Raw genomic sequence first — 22,015 nt, forward strand, 5'->3', positions numbered from 1 at the left:
CTTGGATTCAACTGTAATACCCTTACCACTGCTCCCTGCTGATATCAGCACTGAGTACATACTGAGGATCAAGCCTGTACATTGCTACTGTGTGTGGATCAGAGATGGTAACTTTATCTCCAAACCACCAAGTAAACCTGGAAATATTTAGTTCAATAAATGAACCATTCACATCTTTCACATCTTAAAAAAAATTATTTTACGAACATTAGGCCAATTTGATTGCTCCCTAGCGTGGCTGTTGCCTAGTACATAGATGATGTTTTGGCTATTCCAATTACATCATCTAATTGCAATGTTAACAACATGAGAACATAAGGATGGAAAAAGACAAAAAGTCCTCTGTAAAAATGAGTAAAGGTGGGTTTTATCTCATGGGCTGCACAGTATAGATGTGTATAATATTTATGATTCACCTCAATAAAAGGATTGCAAGTGCAGTGTCTAAGTTTGCAGGTAACACCTGGATATTTCAGAGAAATGTAATTCACAAAAATTGAGACGTTGGACAAAGTAAATTTTTTAAATTCAAGAACTTCTTTATTATTTTATTCTATATAATTTACAGAATACCTATAAAATAGTCATATTTCTCAGTTTCATAGCATTTCTTCATTTTGATAGTATCCATAAACCTTTGTAAGTTTGTCTAACCAGTACAGGGCAACCACTTTTACACATCAGGACCCCTGCTAGGAACATTACATTGTTCAGAGAAACCTCTTTGAATGAATCAAATCCAACAGTATGCCCGATATTTCCTCGGTACAATTATTCGATGTGATTAATGTGTATTTAAATGTGATGATAGGAATTGGCAGACTTCTTACAATTTGAAGATTAGGTGGTCTATAAGATTTGAAGGACGCGTGTATTGTCACTCTGTACAAACAGAAAGGAGACAAGTCAGACTGTGGGAACTATAGGGGTACTTCCCTTCTCTCCATAGCCGGCAAAAGTATTGTTTAGAATGCTACTCAATGGAAATGATGTACCAGTCTAAAACTCAGAATGCTCAACCTCCATTCTCCATGAACATTGTGAGTACTACACTGCATCCTGTAACACAGTTTATCTACCTGAGTAACACCTTATCCAATGTTACAATAATAGATTTGGCAGGCTAATGTGGTATCAGACTTGCAAACTGAAATATAGGTTTACCATGCTGTAATGCTGACAACTGTACTCTATAGCTATGAAATCTGGGTGGTTATCATAAGCACAGCAAGAAACTAAAGGAATTTTCTCATGAAGTGGCTCCATACTGGTTTTAACATCAAGTGACAGGACAAGCCCCACCTCCCCCCCCCACCCCCAACATGGATATCTAATTTGGAAGAGGAACAACCGAGATTGAGTCCATGCTGGTAAAAGCACAAATAAGATGAATTAAGTGCATGGTGAGGATGTCAGACTCCCAGGACTATACTGTTCTGTACTGAGAGCTTAAGGAAGGAACATGGACTTTTGGTGGCCAAGAAAAAGGTGTTTTAAAAACACCATAAATCAGAGGATGAGGAGTTGCAAAAAGCAAATTGACTCTTGAGAAGTCATAGCTAAGTTTACAGTTGGATGAAGAAGTATTGTCGATGATGTAGTTCCACTAAAAGAAAGCAGATTCAGAGAGATCTGGAAAGGCAGACCACAGTCAAAACTTTGAGAAGCTGTGATGCGTGTTTTAGAAGTTGTACATCACAGCTGGGTTTGGTAAGCCACCTCCGCTGCAAAAGACCTAAGTCTAACAACCAACCTGTCACGGTCGACACAATGAGATCATCAGTACCACCCCATAACCCCAGTCAATGGGTCAGCTCAGACCCAGCTCTTTGTATGTTACACGTCCATTTTAGCATTCGACTGTTAAACGGAATTGAACTAAGTGTCATGCTAAGAGTTACAGACACACTGCAACACCGTCTAAACAATGTTTGCTGCAATCTACGCAGCAAAAATGTGTTTGCCTATCAACCAACTGAACAGTTCAATTAAAAAGCTTTTAGCATTACAACTCTACATTTTTCCGCTTGTGTCTTGTGAGTCTGATATTTGGATCCCAAGTGCTTAAAATCCTTTCAATTGTAAAATAGTAATGCTATGAATGCAGTTTTCCCCATTGCTCTCTTTAATCTACAGTAATACTTGGTATTTTACGTTTCACTAGGAGGGCTTAATTGAGCAAAAATGTTCACGGCACAAACTTTTCTCTTAACTAATACCATGTCCTTTCTGATAGTTAAGTTTCAACTTGCATTTCTATGTGGTACTGAACACAACAAAAGCATACAACAGGATAACTGCATCCTATTACAGGGGAGTATTATTGAGACCTCCATAACATGGGTCACTGGCACTCCTGAATCATCAGAACAAAATACTGTCCACATGCAGTTTAAAAAGATAAAATAAAGAATATACATCAATAACTGTACTAATTTACACTTTCATCATATATTAACAATAATTGTTTATAAAAAAAGAAAGGAAATATAATCCATCGTCTTTTAGTGTCTTTGCTATGTTCAGCTTCAATGGGATTATGTTTTGAAAAGTGCCATTAATTCATACTTACATGTACAAAATTATGGTCATGAGTACTGAAATATAAAAGGCATAACGAAGGAAAATAATAATTAAACAATGTTTTGTATAGTTAAATATATACTATTATCTTCAATGCAGGTTGATCAGAATAATCCATATAAAACATTGTTGAGAAGTTGGATTTCTGGCAGTCCAGAGGTGCAGAATGCTGGCTCAGTCCCAGGTTCTATCTCTGTGCTTCCAGGAGCACAGTGCATGTCTGTCCACAGTCTAAGAAGTTCAAATTCTCTTATCTGCATTGAACCATCAGAAAGTCTCCTATCTGTTTTGGCACCACATCCGTATCAAATCGCAGGCGACAGCAGTGAGCAAAATGAAAGTGAAAATGTCCAGACTGTAAAAAAAAATCTTTAAAGATAGTCAGAATAGGGATGGCTGTGTTTCGACTATTTGGTGTCTGTGACTGGGTTTGGGGTGGCTTGTAATATTAGAGCAGAATTTTTTTTTTAAACAAAAATGTTATCAAAAGAATTTTACACCCATTTCTGTAACAAATAAGAATTCTTATGGGCATCCAGTGTTTGGGTGCTGGGGGTGCCCAATTCAATGCTCCCTCCCTGCTAAAAGTTGACCGTGCTCAAACTAAAAAGTTGCTCACACATTAGGGCAGGGTTTTGTACAGTGTTTGCTTTCTATGGGTATTTATCTGATGGCTGTGTTGAGAGTTGGGTGTATTTCCTACTGACTGGGGAGGCTGTGATTGTTTATCTTATCTCACTGCTTGCTCCAGTCATTCACATTTACTGATATACATTTGCACTGCTTGACTCGTTGGATTTTCTTGTGTCTGAAGGGAGGTTGCAGGTCAGGGCAGTTCAGCTTGACAGTCAGGGTAGTAAATTTCTGCGGTTTACAGAAGGCGCAGGACTGGAAGGACTCTTGATCCCTTTTAACATGCCTGGGGATATAGAAGGAGTTGCACTGTCCATAGCAGAATCTGTTGATGACAGTTCTGCTCACGCAACCATCCTCATTGATGGTCTGCCTAAGGGGCTGGGTTTTGCACCAGTCGCTCTTCAGGTACTTTCTCTCCGTCACCACCAGCGCCTCTTGGCTGGAGGCAAGCACGTCCTGCCTCCGATGTGTGCGTTTCTCCGAGCTGTTGGTGTTCCCCTTGTAAAGAGGTGGGATGGCTCCTGGAGGCCGATTTTTCTTCATCTCCACTGCTACCATTAACATCCCCACCAGGAAAAGAAGGATGACAAGTTTCGGATACATCCTACAGAAAAACAGAGTCAACAGTGAAGTGAGATTCAACAGCTTTGTATTATCTGTTTTATTATCATTCCTTGTCTTTTGATGAAAAGGGTGTATTAATGTTCTCCAATTTAAAATAAAATATAATCATTCCAATCAGCCTGCTGCAGTGGTTATGTCACTTTTTCATACTGTTCTGATTTTATGCAATATCAGTTCTGGGGTTCACCAGTACAGAGTGAACACATTTTTTTCAAGATAAGACCCCCATTCCAATTTCCAGGTGCATTTCCTTTCTTGGCATTTCATGTCTAATACACAATTCCTGGTTAGCCTCTTGTGCATCCCCCCACTTCCTTTGCCCCACCATTGGTAGCTGTGCATTCAGCGATCTAGGCCCTAAGCACTAGAATTCCCTCCCCAAACCTCTTCTCCTCTCCATCTCGCTCTGCTCCTTTAAGACGCTGCTTAAAACCGACCTCTTTGACCAAGCGTTTGGTCACCTGTCCTAATATCTCCATCTTTGGGCTCGGCATCAATTTTTGCCTGATTACACTCCTGTGAAGCACCTTGGGATGTTTACGGCACAGTGCAAATGCAAGTTGTTGTTGTTGTTAAGAGGGTAGGTGGAGGATCGGCTCCAGGAGCTCCCCCAGTGCTGCTCTGTAACTGGCTGCTATAAAGTCCATCTTATTTTTTTCTCCTTCCTTCCCTCCCAAGAGGAAAAAGACCTTACTTCCTCCCCACAGTAGCACAACACGCAGAACATATCACATGTAATTGTGGGCCTGAATTCATAGGCTGTGATACTATGTCAATTTGTTGTTCACAAATAGCGATGCCTGTTGTTATTCAAAACTGACAGTCACAGACCGTACAAGCAATTCAGCAACAGAAATAAATGAACAGTTTCCTCACAACCAGGAGATGGCATATTTGAGTCCCCAGCCTGACTTTTGGACCTACAGCATTCAATTGATAGTTTATTAACTCTTAGCCATTCCACTAGATGGAGCACTGCACAGAGATGAGATTTCCCATCTTGAGAGGGAAAGTTGACGTCGTTCCCGTGATTCCATTTGGTATCCATCCTTGACTGATACAGTAAAGGAACAATGTTAACAGGCTTCCTGCAGGGACCTGTGGTGACGAGTGCCCTTAAAGGGAGAAAATCGTGGAAAAATCAGATGCTATTGAGCAATTTTGTCATGATTTTACTTTTATACGGGATTGTCTGCTTCCTCTCCATGTGTGAATTGATGTATTAATAAATATTAAAAGCTGTCTCCCTTGCCTTCTGTGGGCTCTTAAGCTACTGAGAATTAAACTCCATCATCTTTTGGTCAATCTACAATTGATCACGTATCTCCTAATGGACCAAAAGATACACAATTGAAAAATGTGCCCGTGTACACATTGGTTGATTGAAGCTGACTTTATGGCAGTTACTTTTTTTTTAGAAACACGGGTGAAGGACCAAGACCTGTGGTGCAGGACCTGGGCAAAACGGAAAAGACAATGGGGAGTAAAATGAGCATCTGACCTGAATCCGCCTCGTTCCCACCAAGCGGGTTAGGTTAAAATCAGTGCTTAAGAATTATGCTTCAATTCAAAAGTCTTTACTGTAAAAGCAGGAATTAATACATGATAAAAGAAATGGGTGCAATAGTTCAGAAAGTGTCTAGGTTAATAGACTGTGAACCAGCACACTCTAAGAACGGATTTAAAAAGTCATTCATCTAATAGTTACACTGAATATTTTGGCTGGAATAGTCTTATCCTTCTAAGCTCTGTGTCCCGTATCCCAGTACAGCATTTTCTGGAATGCTATTTGCAACCCTATTACTGACTGCTGGCCAGTATCATTGATTTTACTTAACCGTTTACTAACGGGCCCTTAATAACAACAGTGAAAGCCAGCAGGACCACATTATACTGACGGCTCCACGTGGTGTACTCAGACAAAGTTCTGGCTCTGGGCATGCATTGTGCCGAGCTCCACTCACCGGTATCAGGATGTTAATAAAGAGTCAACTATCCTGAACTTTATTTTCATTTGAAAAGATGGCTTTATGCCAGTTACACTACAATGAAAGTGGCCTCACAACACTGGTCAAAATTTCCATTGCTCACAAATTGACAAATTAAAACTACAGTTATAGTTTAGTATCTGTGGTGATGGAACAGTTTTTATATAGCATCAACAAAGTAATTTTACTGCACTATTTGACATAAGCAGGATTTAAAGCACGTAACATCCATGCAATATACACTGTTTAACACGTGCGCTGACCGTACTAGGTCATTGGACATAGTCAGGAGGGACTGCGTAACATAGTGTGTTCTCTTGCATAAAGGAGATCCAACTTTGCTGAGGGCAGTTGATTGAAGAGAAGTTGTGCAAGTCCTAGCCATGTGGATGAACCAAAATCGCAAAACAAAGGACTAATCATATAGGAAGTACATTCAGTGTAACATAAAGCACAGACCTATACCTATGTAAAACAAATTGCATTGTAACCTGGTGAACCTTTACTATCAGTTTAGTCCAAGGTAACTGTGATCCTCAGCGTTAATACACCGTGACGTAATAAAACTCACTACACACTTGGTTTGAGCATAAAGCAAGGCTATTTATTCAACTTGTTTCAGAACATGGAGGTCTAGTTGTATTTCACTAGCTCCTTGTCTTACAAAATGTCCCTGGAAAGCTGGGCCCACGCCTGAGTATTTATACTCCTTGGATGGTGCCACCAGCTGGCCGTCCAGCGTTATTTCATAAGTAGTTTCTTGATGATGAGATTTATAACACACTGAGTAACAGGAGACATAAATTCTGGCAAAAAAAGGCCATTGAGAAAGCTGAGAAAAAGAATTTGGGATTGTGCGCATGCTGTAACATACTCTTGCGGCTGCAGCAGTCCTTCAAGTTCGGACTGGTGGTTTAGGACATGGTTCAAACTCCTCGACAGGGCTTCAGCTCCCCTTTTTTGTTAAATAATTAAAAGTGTTAATCATGGGATTCAATAACTATTTTCATATTGCCCATAGTGTCAGCTGTGGCTCAGTTGGTAGCACACTCACCTCTCAGTCAGAAGGTTGTGGGTTCAAGTCCCACTCCAGGGACTTGAGTACATAAAGCTAGGCTGACACTCCAGTGCAGTACTGAGGGAGCGCTGCACTGTCGGAGGTGCTGTCTTTTGGATGAGACGTTAAACCGAGGCCCCGTCTGCTCTCGCAGGTGGACGTAAAAGATCCCATGGCACTATTTTGAAGAAGAGCAGGGGAGTTATCCCCAGTGTCCTGGCCAATATTTATCCCTCAACCAACATAACAAAAACAGGTTATCTGGTCATTATCACATTGCTGTTTGTGGGACCTTGCTGTGCGCAAATTGGCTGCCGTGTTTCCCACATTACAACAGCGACTCCACTTCAAAAAGGTACTTCATTGACTGTAAAGCGCTTTGAGATGTCCAGTGGTCATAAAAGGTGCTATATAAATGCAAGTTTTTCTTTCTTTATAAGTAAAGAGCGATTTGAATACAATTATTTTTAAATATATGCCACTGAGTTCATTGTTGCTGTTAAATTATGAGTGTGGATGTATTTGTTAGTTTAACAATATTTTTAATTAAATTTTCAGTGAACAATTCTAAAGACTTTGCAATATCAGAGAAAAGGAATTAAGTTCATGAAGAAGTCTTGGCTCCAAACACATGTTATTTGTCATTGATTCAAGGCACTAAGGCTTTGATATGAATGCGATGTATTTTTTATGGCTATGTGTCAGTGCACAAAGTAGCAGAAGGTGCAGGTTTACAACTGCAATTCTTCTTAATGGTGAGCTTCCTATCTCAGATAACACTGTTGTGGGAAAGTGACAAGTGGCACAGGACACTACCCAATGCAGAGGGCGCAAGAATGCCCTTGTATGCAGTCAAGTAACCCAATATGGGTAGCAATGGCAGGGACTGAAGAACAGACCTCCTGCTTACTTTCTCAAAAGGGTCTAGTGTACGTTTCAGGAGTACTAGAACTGAACATTTTTAGCTTATTCACTGGTTCATAGTTCAGCTCATTGGTGGCACTATCATTGATAGGGAGGTGTTTGTGTTTAATGTGTGATATTCCATAGGATGTGGGTGAAGGGCAAACAGTTGGTAAGTGTTTAAACAGTGATCCCATAAGGACATAAGATCATAAAAAGTAGGAGCAGAAGTAGGCCATATAGCTCTTCAAGCCTGCTCCGCTATTCAATAAGATCATGGCTGATCTTCTATCAACTTCACCTTCCCACATTATCCCCATATCCCTTGATTCCCTTCGTATCATCAATGTCTGCCTTGAATATACTCAACGACTGAGCATTCACAGCTCTCTGGGGTAGAGAATTCCAAAGATCCACAGCCCTTTGAGTGAAAAAATTTCTCCTCAACTCAGTCCTAAGTGGCCGACCCCTTATTCCAGCCCCTAGTTCTAGACTCTCCAGCCAGGGGAAACATCCTCACAGCATCTACCCCATCAAACCCCTTAAGAATTTTATATGTTTCAATGAGATCACCTCTCATTCTTCTAAACTCTAAAAATATAGGCCTAGTCTACTCACTCACTCCTCATAGGACAATTCCATCCTGTTATGGAAATAGTTCCATGAAGATCATATATTGTGGGTGTTATCTCATGAGGTGACGGGTCCACCCAGCACCATGAATTTCTAGTGCTGCTATTGGGACCAAAATAGTCTGGATCATCAGGTTATCTACATAAGTGGAATTTGATCCCAAATTTCTTCCATAATTTTACTAACCATGCATCTTGCACATATAAGTTTAGTTGTAGTGAATTTGCTACCTCCATCCTTGGCTTCAAAAGCCTCATAAAAAACAATCTCTCTAATTGTGCGTTTGGTTCCCATAACTTCCTGCTTAGTGTCTACCTTTCCTTTCTGCAAGGCATTTAGAGCCATTCCTTTATGTGAGGAGTGCTACATAAATGTAAGTTGTTGTTGATGTAACATCTTCTGTCCTACCAACTAATATTTTAAAGTTATTTTTCATGTATCAAACACATCCCTTCATAAGTTCCATCTGTATAACTGTTATTAAGAAGGTCAGACTCAAAGTGTGGTATGATATTTAATACTATGGACAGTGAAGATGTATATCAATGTTGACGGAACATGCATTAGGTTATGTAAAATCTCTGGCTCATTGTCTGAGACCACAGTACAATTTCCGAAGGTCTTACTGTCCTCCCAGCAGCAACCAGGGTTAGGTTCATGAGAAGTCTTTTCCCATTACAGTTGCTTCTGATTGCACACTATTATTAAAAATGCCTCTTATCTACCTTACTATGTATATTTATAATAAAGGCTAGAAAAATCTATGGCTAGTTTCTTTCCAGATTTGGTGAGATAAAAAACAAATTAATTTGTAAATAACTCGGGAATCACTTTTGTTATTAGGCAGAATGAAGAATCTATGTGCGTGTGTGTTTGTGTGTGAGTGCACATACGTATGTGTACACATGTGTGGGTGTTTGTGTGAGTACTCGTGTGTACACGTGTGTGTTTGTGTGTGAGTACACGTGTGTGTGCACATACATGTGAGTACACATACGTGTGTGTGAGCACATGCATGTGTGTGTGTGTGTGTGTGTGTACACAGCCTGACGCTGGCTGTGGGAAATTGTTTGGATTTACATATTGGAATTCTCAAGAGGTTGCTGAAGAGCTTCTTTTACACATACTGCTGTGGCCTTACTCTCCTGCATACTTTCAGTTGGCTATGATCCGCCACCAAGTATTTAATGGATTCCATTAGGCTAGGCTGGTTTACTAATGTCTAATTTAAAATACACTCGACATAATTCACAGACAATCACAATATGAAATCAACCCAAATCCTGCTGGGTTTATAATGTATCTGTAGCAGATTTGCACTTTGAGTTGATCCAAGACCATTTCTTACAGACTCCTGAGTTTCAGCTAGCACTGTGTGTGGTGAGACTGGCCCACATGTGACTGATGTTTACACAGCCTCTTGTGCATGCTACAGTCTCTGTTCCTAACTCTGAGGGACCCTCATGGAGCTGTATCGGAGGATGTTGCACGCGAAGCCGCAGCGCTATCTGAGAATACTTGAGAAATACATATCTGATCATTAACGCTGTTCATCCCCTCATAACCCACCTTGAACTGGATGTCAGCACTGCCAGAGCCGCAGATCCCGCTATGGTCAACGAAATTCCACAAATGTTTAATTTGGGTAAAGCTGGTTGGTTACCATTATGTTCTCCTGAGACACAAACACCCTCTCCCATTTCTCTGGGCATCACTCCAACCAGCAACCCAGCTGAAAACTATCCAAAAAATAAACTCCCACAATGAAGCCAAGTGTAAGTATGAGTGATGGGCAGCCCTGGAGCTTAGACTCATTTAGGCATCATGGGCTGTACCACTTGAGTTATTGAGCCACCTGTAAATCAATGTCGTGTTAACTAGACAAGAACAATTAAAACCCCTTTGTTAGCCACTACTGCTCTATTCATTTCTGTTGCTTGAAAGCTTTTCACTTTATAAACATATGAGATACATGCTTTTATATGAAGTATATTTGTTAGTTGAATGCCTGCGTGCCAGCTTCACTTTCTGTAAATTTATAGTCACGCATTTTATTATCTGTTGAATAGTTACTGTACTTCGTCATTTTAAAAGGATACTAGCTTTGTGTAAAAGTGTTTGGCAAATCTTTGTTTATAGGCATGGAAAATTGACATGTCATTTTCATCATAATAATGTAACACACAAGTAATATGTTTTAATATGATTTATGCCATCCTCATTGTGTGTTCAGCAAATCGCTGCTTGATTTATTTGCAAACACTCCTGACTTCCAGTTCTGAGTTGTATTTTTTGTAATGTTATGTGGGCCCGGACAGCAGCATCCATCTTCTCATAATATTAAAAAGGTCAACAAATAATTTTATAAAATACCTAGTGACGTAAGAAAACTACTAGGCACTTGGTCTGAGTATTAAACAAGGCTTTAATCAAATGTTTTTCAACATGGAGATTTAGTTGTGTCCTTCACTAGTTCCTGTTAAAGAATGTCCTGAGCAAGCTGGGCCCATGCCCGATTATTTATACTCTCCCTGGACAGCGCCACCAGTAGGCCACCCAGTATTACTTCATAAGTAATTTCCACATGAATGACAAGATTCATGTCACCTAGGAGGTGCTTTTGATGATCTGGGAATTTTGCCTGGGTTGCCATTGTGCTGCACCAGGCACGTTCAAATTCAAGCTTGTGTCTATCTTACTTTAATGTGCTCAGGACCTGCCTCCTGAGTTATAGTGCCATCTTTGTGTCATTGCACACCTGAAACTGCTTGACAGCAATATGACTGCACCTATGGTACATTGGGTAGTGGGATATTATATGTATATCTTGTCCCGACTTTTGAAATCTTCACCCAGGAAGTTGGACCTTAGGCTTGCAAGTCAACTAGATGAAAATAAGAGTCCAGCCACTTGGTGACTTTCTCCCGTGGTCGCATAACCTAGGGATTACAGGTGGCACTGTGAAATGCATGGAGCAGTTTACATATCTGGGATCAGTGATCCATAAGTCATGTCAAAGTACACCAGCAATACGACGCAGAATTGCGCTGATGCACCAGGTAATGATGGACCTGGGCAAGAACATAAGGTCAGCGCATTGCATCGCCCGCTCCCAACAAACCTTTGCCTGTATAATGCTTGCATCACTCCAAACATACTGGGCATAAATTGAAGCAGCGGACCAATGGAGTCATTGTTGCATCTTCTGCATGCGGTGATGTGCACTAGTCAGGTCAGAAATGTGGCTGCTCATCCTCCCCTAAGTATCACAATTGCGAAAGGCCTTTATCGCTGTTTAAGCATGTGACCAGACTCAACCGGTCACACGACACCTCCAGGAGTCTCAGAATCTGACCTCCAAAGACCTTGAAATGCTCCTCTGGAAGCCACAAAGCAGCTGGCTCTCAACTGTTACAGCTGAACTCAGATCCCAGAATATAGGGATCTTCTCCACCATCAGGAGAGCGGAGGTTTGTGAGAGATGGAGACATACAATTCTCACCAAGCAACCTTCTGAAGGAGCATGCAACAAAGATGATGATGAGCATGGTACTATAGTGGTTATACACAGTTGGATTCTAGAGGCTGAGTTTACCTTGGCAAGTTGTGAAATTGAGTTCTGATCATTTGTTGGTTAGCACCAGATAAAATGGTCATAAAAGCTGTCGGGTTGCTGCAAGTACCCCACTGGTTTACTAATGTCCTTCAGGGAAGGGAACCTGTCACTCCCACCTGTTATAGTCTACACGTGCCTCTAGTCTACACTGTGATCAATTCTTAATGCCCTATGAAGTGGCCTAGCAAGCCATTCAGTTGTACAGATAATCGCTATGAAGTTTGCAGACCCACTGCACTTTCTCAGAGCAACTAGGGCTGGGTAATGAATCCAGCTTTGCCAGGGTCACCCACATCCCAAGGACAAATGTAAAACATTGCATCCATGTGGGGCTTTTGGCTCCAGTTTTAGGTGAGTTTTAATAAAGAAAAATCTTGGGGTGATTCTTGTCCCACCACCCTGAAATAAACAGTTATTGAGAGCAAAGACTAGATAACCTAAGATCCATTTGATCATTATTAATTTTATAACCCTACTCAGTGTTGAAGATCTGTACTTTGTATCTACCCAAAACCTATCCTAGTCTTTTCAACTCCCAATCATTTAACTTACTTCCACACCTAGAAATAAATACAGCTCCTTTTACTTCAACAGTTTTGTGATTTGTCTCATTTTTTATCATGAATCTCACTCCTCAGATTTTCTTCATGTTGGCTTCTCTGTGTCTGTTCTCACTATAGACCACACTCTGAAGATCCCACACAGTTCAGGCTATTAGTACTTCACGTCAAGTTGTCCACGCTAGAAATTTAGGCCACCCCTTAACTGTTCCATATTCACTCATTCCATCTCTTCCTCTTGCAACCTTTTTATATACAGTGGATTGCAGACTACACATCGTATCCCAGCGTTGCTCGGGTATAATTCGATTCTTTATATATTGCAGCTCTACTGATTTCAACCTGAAATGTCCACAGTCAACATCAGCAGCAGCAACAACTTGCTTTTAATAGTGCTTTTAATGTGGGGGAAAAGTCCCAAGGCACTTTACAGAGGTGTAATCAGATAAAAATGAATGCCAAAACAAAGAAGATATTAGGTGGGATGAGCAAAAGCTTGGTCAGGAGGTGGGTTTTAAGGAGAACCTTAAAGGAGGAGAGGGTGCTGGAGAAACAGAAGGGAATTCTAGTGCTTTAGACCTAGAGGGCTGAAGGCACAGCACCGATGGTGGGGCATAGGGTGAGGAGATGCACAAGAGGCCAGAGTTGGAGGAATGGAGAGTTTGCCTCCGCAAACCAGAGGAGGTTACAGAGATAAGGAGGGGCAAAATCATGAAAAGATTTAAACATGAGGATGAGAATTTAAAATTGGGGGTACTGGGGAACCAGGAGCCAATGTAGGTCAGCAAAGACAGGGATAATGGGCGAGCAGGACCTGGTGCGAGATCGAATAGGGGCAGCAGACTTTTGGTTGAGCTGAAGATTACAGAGGATGAACGATGGGGGCTGGAGAGCATTAGCATAGTTAATGTAATAGCAAAATACTGCAGATGTTGGAAATCCGAAATAACAACAGAAAATGCTGGAAAAACTCAGCTGAGTTTTTCCAGCATTTTCTGTTGTTATTTAGCATAGTTAAGTCTGGGTGTGAAAAAAGCATGAATAATGGTTTCAGTAGTAGATGGGCTGAAGCAGTGGCAGAGGTAGGTGATGCTATGGAGGTTGAAGTAGGCAGTCTTCATGGTGGAGCGAATATGGAGTCAGAAGCTCAGCTCACAGTTTAATAGGACGCCAAAATTGCGAACAGCCTGGTTCATCCTGAGACAGTGGCTAAGGAAGGGGCTGGAATCAGTGATGATCATTCAGATTTTGTGGCGGGGGCCGAAGACAATGACCTCAGTTTTTCCAATGTTTAACTGGAGGAAATTACAGTTCATGAAGACTGAATATCTGAGGTAAGTCTGACAACATAGAGGCAGTAGACGGGTGGAGAGCGGCGGTGGAGCGCTAGAGCTGGGTGTGGTCAGCATACATGTGGAAGCTGACCCCATGTCTGCGGATGATGTCGCCAAGGGGCAGCAGGTGGGAAGAGGGCCAAGAACAGATCATTGGGGGACTCTGGGGCCATTGATGGGGTGGGTGGGAAGACAAGCCATTGCTGGCTACCATCTGAGCTGCAAAACATTCAAAAGTAAAATGTTCTTTGGGTGTGGGTTCCTACACGTATTGTCTGTTGTGTTAGTTTTAACGCATTGGGGAACATATTTACAAACAATGCGTGTGGGAAATCGTTAAAAGCTCGCGCACGCAGGAAAATACCGGGTGTGTGTTTTTAAGGTTTGTTTTTAGATAGGTTATCCATGAATAGCGCATCCACATTAGAAGTAACGCGGGTAATGGATGGCATTGGATCTGGGGACTAGGGACAGTCCTCGTGTCCCCTTCACAGCCGGCGGCAACTGCAGTGTTGAAGCTGGCGATCGCCACGCGATTTTTGGTTTCGCGAGTGCCTGTGGTGGTGGTGGTGCTGAGCTCCAGTCATTCAAACTGCTGCACACTGTACCGAGTCGGCGGGTAGCGGGAGCTCAGCCTTTGACTGGCCCAATTGGGACTGTCTCAGGGGCTGGCTAAAGGCTGGAACTGGAGCGACTGGGGGATAGCTGGTGATTCCTGATCAGAGAAACTGACCGAATCCTCGGGGTATCTGGAGAAGGTTCACCCTGAATCTAAGAATATGGACATTTTAAACCAAATGTTCACCATCAATGAATGTTCAATGTCTCGATCTCTCCATCCTTTGATAGAACTTGGTGCAAACTCGATCTTTGCAGGAGATAATCCTGATTTGTTTTCCCAATCACTAACAACCATTTCTGGATCTTCTCCAAAAGAGTTATAACAGTTAAATGTGAACTGGCTGATGCTGCGATTGAGACCCTGAGTGGTGGCGGGGCGATAGTAAGTTCCACTACAACCAGTGGGGACAGTCAACCCAGCCCCAGCCCACGAGAGCAGAGCCGGGATGAGAGATATCCCCCGGGGGGGGGGGGGGGGGGGGCACATCGACCCTCTTTGTCGATATTTCAACGCTGCTTGTCTCAGGACCAAGTTCTAAAGTAGAGAAGGAGGGGGAGGCGAGGCCTCCTTCCTGATCCCTGCCGCCTTATCTGATCGAATACATGAAAGCGAGAAGCTAAGAACCAAGGGCAGATATATATATATATCTAAATAAAGTGTGTGCGTGTCTGTAGATAGGAGTGGGAAGCTGAATAGATGCCCATTCCAACACTGATATGTCGGTCTGTTGGTATAAATCTAGTTGGGAGACGGCAGACTGGAGTCCTGTGCACGGTGCCAACACTTTACTGAGGCAAAACAGTACTGACAACAGATCTGTTACCGAGGAGACCCGAGAAACATTGCACTTTACTGAGATCTCTTCACCCACTGGAAAATCTCATTAAAATGTCACTCAGTGAAAGAAAATGATGGAATATGAGATGCTGCGGGGAAAAGCTGGCTTCAGCCCGGCCCGCACTGTAATCATTTACCCTGGTTAAATTGAAACGGGGCAGCGAGCTGTCGCCAAGTCCTCGCTGATTTTGCCGGATATGGGCGATTTTCGAGGTCAATATTTCAAGCTCTGACTAAACTCGCTGAGGATTTACTGATACTCCTTTCCCTTTCGGCCAAAGCCCGCTGATCATGAAGGGAATGGGACAGCGGAGTATGTGGAGGGAGGTTCTGGTACTTGCCAGCATCTTCGCTCCACCAATGCACCACGGTCCATTTTCTCCTTTTGTTTTTGTTTCTCTGTGCTGGGCACAACATCTGGCTTGAGACCCAAGGAGTGACTCTGAAGATGTGTGACTCTGAAACCAGCTGCTAGCAGGTAGCTCAGGGCAGGGTCTAACTTGGCAATGCAGAGAACACAGGCTGACACTCCAGTGCAGTACCGAGGGAGTGCTGCACTGTTGGAGGTGCTGCTTTTCGGATGAGAAGTTAAACTGCTCCCTCAGGTGGAGGTAAAATATCCTATTTCGAAGGAGAGCAGGGGAGTTATCCTGGTGTCCTGGCCAATATTTCTCACTCAATCGACATCACTGAAATAGATGATCTGGTCCTTATCACATTGCTGTTTGTGGGAGCTTGCTGTGCGCAAATTGGTTGCTGCGTTCCCTACATTACAACAGTGACTGCACTTCAAAAATCAGTGAGTTTCCCATTGTATTGGCGATCATGGGCTGGGGTGGGTGATGAGCGGAGAGACTTCACCACTGGTGCAGAAAGCGAGTGGGCTCGCCGTCCCCCTAGCGGTCTGCTCCAGGTTTGTGAGCAAGTTGCACGCCTTCCATCTGAGAGTGAGTGTGTGTGTGTGCGCGGAGAGGAATTATCAAAAAAAGGAGCGAACCTGGTTGGAACGTCAACGGGGAAATTCATAACACAACTGTTAATATCACTTCTGAGCATTTCATTCTCCTTTCAAAGTTAATTCTGTTTGTGCCGCTTTCCTGGTGGAATAGCGGCGTGTGACTGTTTGGTTTTTATTGTGTGTGTGTGTGTGTGAAGATTGTCAGAGACGGTGGCAGACCCGCGCCCCAAAACATGCTGTGCGGAATCATCACCGTCAGTCCGTAAAACCAGCGCATTTGAAAGGTGGGCGAGTGTTCCTTTAACTATGTTTTTGTAGTGGCAGAGATGGTGCCGAGACCGCCCTGGGCGCCTGTCATGCTCATCACACGCGGGATTCGGTCCAAAATAACACTTCCTTTACTCGGCGCTACTTTGCAAAATGCAGCATCATTCTGCTTGGTTCCAACATAGCTGACAACCAGGGTTAGAAATGATCCCATTTAAAGGTCCAGTTTATGACTGTTAGGTTTTTCAGAGGGAAAATAAAATCCCCTTTCTATTCCCACCTGGATACTCAGTGAGTTCCATCCATCGTCCCTGCGGGGCGTCACACGGATCGGGAACTCGGGATGACAGAACGCGCTCTTCAGGATTGCCACAGCGACTGATCAAAGAGTGATAGGATGGAGAGGCCGCTGTGAAGTAACCAGTGCCCACTGCTGACACCTGGCCCGTAAAAAAAACTTGATCCAGCGTCTCTCGGCTGAAACCACTTGGGAACTGTAATTTACTGATCCGGTTTCACATTAATAAAATGCCACTTGAAAGACGCGAGACTCTGCGTGCGGCACACGGTAGATGTGGAAGCTCTCTCAGCTCTACGTGGTGAAAGGGAACCGCTTCTCTAAGGTCACCCGTCAGTGATTAACCCCCAGCTCAAGAGCACAGACTTGGTCCATCCACAGCGCCTCAAGTATTACAGGGTTGTAAATATAAATATATACTTGGGGAAAATAAACAAGGTAATTGTAAAATGAAAAGTCTTCCGAAAAGTATAACAAAGTCCCATGACTAAACATCATGCCTTAAAATACTACTCTACTGAACACGTTACAGTCTGTAGCAGTCATGAATGATCAGTATCAGACCATAGGTCGATACCCATGATTTGATATTACAGATTTTGATGTTAGATTGGAAGGGTCCATCTCCCTTGTTCACCCTTGTCCATGTTTTAATTGCCCTTACCTGTAAAGCCGAGGTGCTGACCCGTCGCAGCGCACTTGTCTACCGCCTGGGATGTTGATCTGTTGTGAGGGTTGTCAGGAGTGAGCTGCCCTGTTGTCTGGAGGGCTGTGTCACACACACACACACACAAGTGGAGGTGAAGAGAGCTTCAGACTGGGCTGGTTGTACAGCCAGCGCCGTTGAGTCTCACTTCTGGCTGATCAGAGACTCTGCATGTGGATGTTATCAGAATGTGGGGCTCGGATTGGCTGTGATCAAACACTCAGCCAAAAAAACAAATCACACACTCCTCTGACTAATATTACACAAGTAACAGCCCACGGTGCCGCGGAGGGAAACTCCTTCACCTCCGTCTGCAGGACACGGCTCGCCAGGCGGACATTCAGAGTGGCACACTCATAGAATGACACGGGCGGCGAGATGGCACAGCATCTGTAAAAAGTAAACCCACACAACTGTCTGAGACTGACACACCAGGCTCGCAGTGACACAGAACGACTCCAGTCAGGGCACATACTTTGTTTTAAAGCACGATAGAACTCTTAACTCTTAATGGTAAAAGTTCTCCAAAATGGAACAAAATATTAATTGTCACATATTTATCAGAATGCCACACAGTTCTCCAAAAGCAGCACGAACTCCGATTGGCAAACTAAAGCAAGGGACAATTTTTTTTTTGAAGGTAATCTCCGGGTGCCTCGTAGCACGTTCCCACAATAGAACCTGTTTCTCTGATCAATTTGTGTGCTCAAGGCCAGGGATATTAGTGGAATGGGACTTACTGGCTCGTTCAGTGTCGCTGTCAAGCACTCCACAGAACTAAACTGTCTGCAGGATAACACTCCCTCTGCTGTGCCTCCGAAATATGGCTCAGCCTGAACCTCAAAGTCGGCCCACATCCATTAGCAACGGAGGGTAAGACTGGACACATGCAATTCATCTAGGGCCAGCGGCTGGGGGCGACTCTCGCATCACATCAATGTGGGCTGGATAATAGATTCGGGCCATTGTCTTAGATTCACTGTGCCACACACACACACAGTGCCTCAGAACGGCCTCTCTTCTAGTCGTACAGGCTCTAAGCTGGTGCCTATTGCCAAGATGGCACAGGATGGCAGGACTCAAAAAAGGGGCCCAGATTCGGTTGGGCCGCACTTAAGTTGGCACAGAGACCGCGCCAAGCACTCACGCAACCAGTTTCACCGCTGTACTCTTTTCAAACCATTTGTTTACGGGCGATGGATATTCTGTGAAGCATACTTGGACTGAGCTATTGCAATGCTGGGTCCAAAATGGGTGCATGTTTACAATTAACTGTACTTCACTATAAATCACATGGATATTGAGATGCTTGGGGTGTTTTTTTTGATAACTTATAGGGCGCAAACTTCATGTGGCAACCAGAACTGGTGCATTTATTTGTTGTCCTACTTACCGTAAGACGTAGGAAAACGATCATTTTTTTTAAAGTCTCAGAATGTGCACGTCTCTGCTTCATGTTTGTTTGAAGAGTACCTTTCAATGCGATGTATAAAAAATGAACGGATGTCAACTGTCTATCACTGAAATATGTTTGTTTTATGATTGCATTTTTATAAAAAGTATTCTTCTAACGATTTTTACAAACCAAATATAGGCACTTTGATTTATCTAACATTCATGTCATGTCCCAGTGTAAGTGCCCGAGTGTTTAACACATCTTTCAACAAAGGGAAGGAGAGCGAGCCCCGGCGATATTTTAGATAGGGATCCTGCATCTTATCAACGGCAACGCTGCTAAAACTTGGACAAGCTACTGGCGTGCAACTAATTCCTTAAACTGGAACAGCATTCCTCTAAATGTGAGGCAAGGGGGAACAAAAGAAACCAAGACCTCGCACTAGAATTGGTGCAGAAATGTGTTCAACGTGTCCACTTTCTGTCCAATTGGCCACTTGTCATCTCTGATATGTTGCTTTGTAGACTCTGATCCCGGGAGCAGGGAATTTGCTCAAGAAGCTGTCTTTCCATGAGCTGCAATTTGCTGCTTCCCCTCTCCAACAAATAGCTGACCCACTTATATGAAATGCTGACAGAACCCAGGTCTGATCCATGTACTGACAGCGCTCTTTAATAACCAAGTCCCACTTTGTCCTGTCCTCGGTCAGTACTGGTACAAGTGGTCCGAGTCTTATGCATGTCAGGTTCAAAACCATTTTTGGAGGGTTGAATGTATTTATCGTAACGGCGGGAAAAATGATCACTTTTGTTAACTCTCAGAGCACACGAGGATCTGGTTCATGTCTGTTTGAAGAGTACTTGTTAGAGTGCTGTACTAAAAATGAACCAACGCCAGTTTTCTATCAGTGTGATCTGAGGAGGTCCATGGAGGACAGAAGTGCACGTCTTTCTGATAATTGTCTTTGTGATTTCTGTTATCGCTCTATCCTATATGACTACATGCTTTATCCTATATGACTGCTCTCTCCTATGTGTCTGTTCTCTTTTATATGCTTATTCTATCCTATATATGATTTATATATGATCATTTTCTCCCCCACTATGTCTGTTCACTATATGACCCCTCTATTTTATGTGACTGCTCCCCTGCACCTCCTATGGCTGCTCCCTCCCATATGACTGCTTTGTCTTAGTACTGCTTTCATCTATATGACAGTTGCCTTCCATACAGCTACCCTTTCCTACTGCTCTGTCCTATGTAACTGCTCTCCTAGATCAGTTACATAGGAAAGAATAGTCACATTAAAGGAGAGAATAGTCATATAGGAGCAAGGAGTTACACAGGAGAAAGCAAGCATATAGGAGAGAGCAAGCATATAGGAGAGAGCAGTGACATTGGAGAAAGCAGTTCTATAGATGAAGAGAACAGGGCTGTCTCCTATATGACTGCTCATTCCTTCTATCTGACTGTTCTCTTTCAGTGTGTATGTTTTCTTCTATGTAACTGCTTCCTCCTATATGTGATTTTTCTATCTATATGACTGTTTTTTCCTTCTACATGTCCATCCTCTCCTTCAGAATTCTCGCTCTCACTTGTGAAAGCTCATTCCAATGAATGCTCACTCCTATATGGCTGCTTTCTCCATCTAGATGATTGTTCCATCCTACATCGCTGTTCTCTTCATGCCTTGGTGAGTTGCTGCAATGCATCTTGTAGATGGTACACACTGCCGCCACGGTATGCCAGTGGTGGAGGAAGTGAATGTTTAAGGTGGTGGATGGGGTGCCAATCACAGCAAGTGATTAAGAAGGCCAATGGAATTTTGGCTTTCATTGCTAGGGGGATAGAATATAAAAATAGGGAGGTATTGCTTCAGTTGTACAAGGTATTGGTGAGACCGCACCTGGAATACTGCGTACAGTTTTGGTGTCCATACTTAAGAAAGGACATACTTGCTCTTGAGTCAGCACAAAGAAGGTTCACTCGGTTAATCCTGGGGATGAGGGGATGGACATATGAGGAGAGGTTGAGTAGATTGGGACTCTACTCATTGGAGTTCAGAAGAATGAGAGGCGATCTTATTGAAACATATAAGATTGTGAAGGGGTTGGATCGGGTGGATGCGGGGAGGATGTTACTGATGATGGGTGAAACTAGAACTAGGGGGCATAGTCTAAGAATAAGGGGCTGCTCTTTCAAAACTGAGATGAGGAGGAACTACTTCACTCAGAGGGTGGTAGGTCCATGGAATATGCTGCTCCAAAAAGCTGTAGAAGCTACATCATTACATAAATTTAAAACAGAAATAGACAGTTTCCTAGAAGTAAAGGGAATTAAGGGTTACGGGGAGCGGGCAGGAATTTGGACATGAGTCTAGGTTTGGATCGGTCATGGCCCTGTGGGTAGCGGAGCGGGCCCAGGGGCCGTGTAACCTGATCCTGCTCCTATTTCGTGTGTCTAATTCTGTTAGATTCAGGAGATGGTTCTGTGATAGTGGATTGGCGGTTAGGATCAGATCAGCCATGATCTTATTGAATGGTGGAGCAGGCTCGAGGGGCCGATTGGCCTACTCCTGCTCTTATTTCTTATGTTCTTATGCTAATCAAGCGGGCAGCTTTGTCTTGGATGGTGTCGAGCTTTTTGAGTGTTGTTGGAGCTGCACTCATCCAGGCAAGTGGAGAGTATTCCATCACACTCCTGACTTGTGCCTTGTAGATGGTAGAAAGGCTTTGGGAAGTCAGGAGGTGAGACACTTGCTGCAGAAGACCCAGCCTCTGACCTGCTCTTGTTGCCACAGTATTTATGTGGCTGGTCCAGTTAAGTTTCTTGTCAATGGTGACCCCCCAGGATATTGATGTTGGGGTATTCAGCAATGGTAATGCCATTGAATGTCAAGGGGCAGTGGTTGGATGTTCACTTGTTGGAGATAGTCATTGCCTGGCATTTGTGTGGTCTGAATGTTACCTGCCACTTAGCAGCCCAAGCCTGAATGTC

The 22,015-nt window shown here is 43.2% G+C and overlaps 1 protein-coding gene across 1 annotated transcript; it reads right to left on the reverse strand.

Moving 5' to 3' along the window:
• Window positions 1–518: 518 nt before the first annotated feature.
• Window positions 519–18,016, reverse strand: grem2b (gremlin 2, DAN family BMP antagonist b). Its single transcript, XM_085980280.1, has 2 exons — window positions 17,581–18,016; window positions 519–3,823 (listed from the first exon to the last, which is right to left on the reverse strand). The coding sequence occupies exon 2, from the start codon at window positions 3,820–3,822 to the stop codon at window positions 3,319–3,321; it is 504 nt and encodes a 167-aa protein (XP_085836406.1). The 5' UTR covers window position 3,823; window positions 17,581–18,016; the 3' UTR covers window positions 519–3,318.
• Window positions 18,017–22,015: the final 3,999 nt, after the last annotated feature.

Source organism: Somniosus microcephalus, chromosome 3, assembly GCF_052327205.1.
Source record: "Somniosus microcephalus isolate GS21.2 chromosome 3, FLI_Smic_1.0, whole genome shotgun sequence".
NCBI classification, from domain to species: Eukaryota; Metazoa; Chordata; class Chondrichthyes; order Squaliformes; family Somniosidae; genus Somniosus; species Somniosus microcephalus.

Bases quoted from the DNA above. Each gene is read 5' to 3' on its own strand.
- grem2b (XM_085980280.1), bottom strand. From the start codon at position 3,822: ATGTATCCGAAACTTGTCATCCTTCTTTTCCTGGTGGGGATGTTAATG.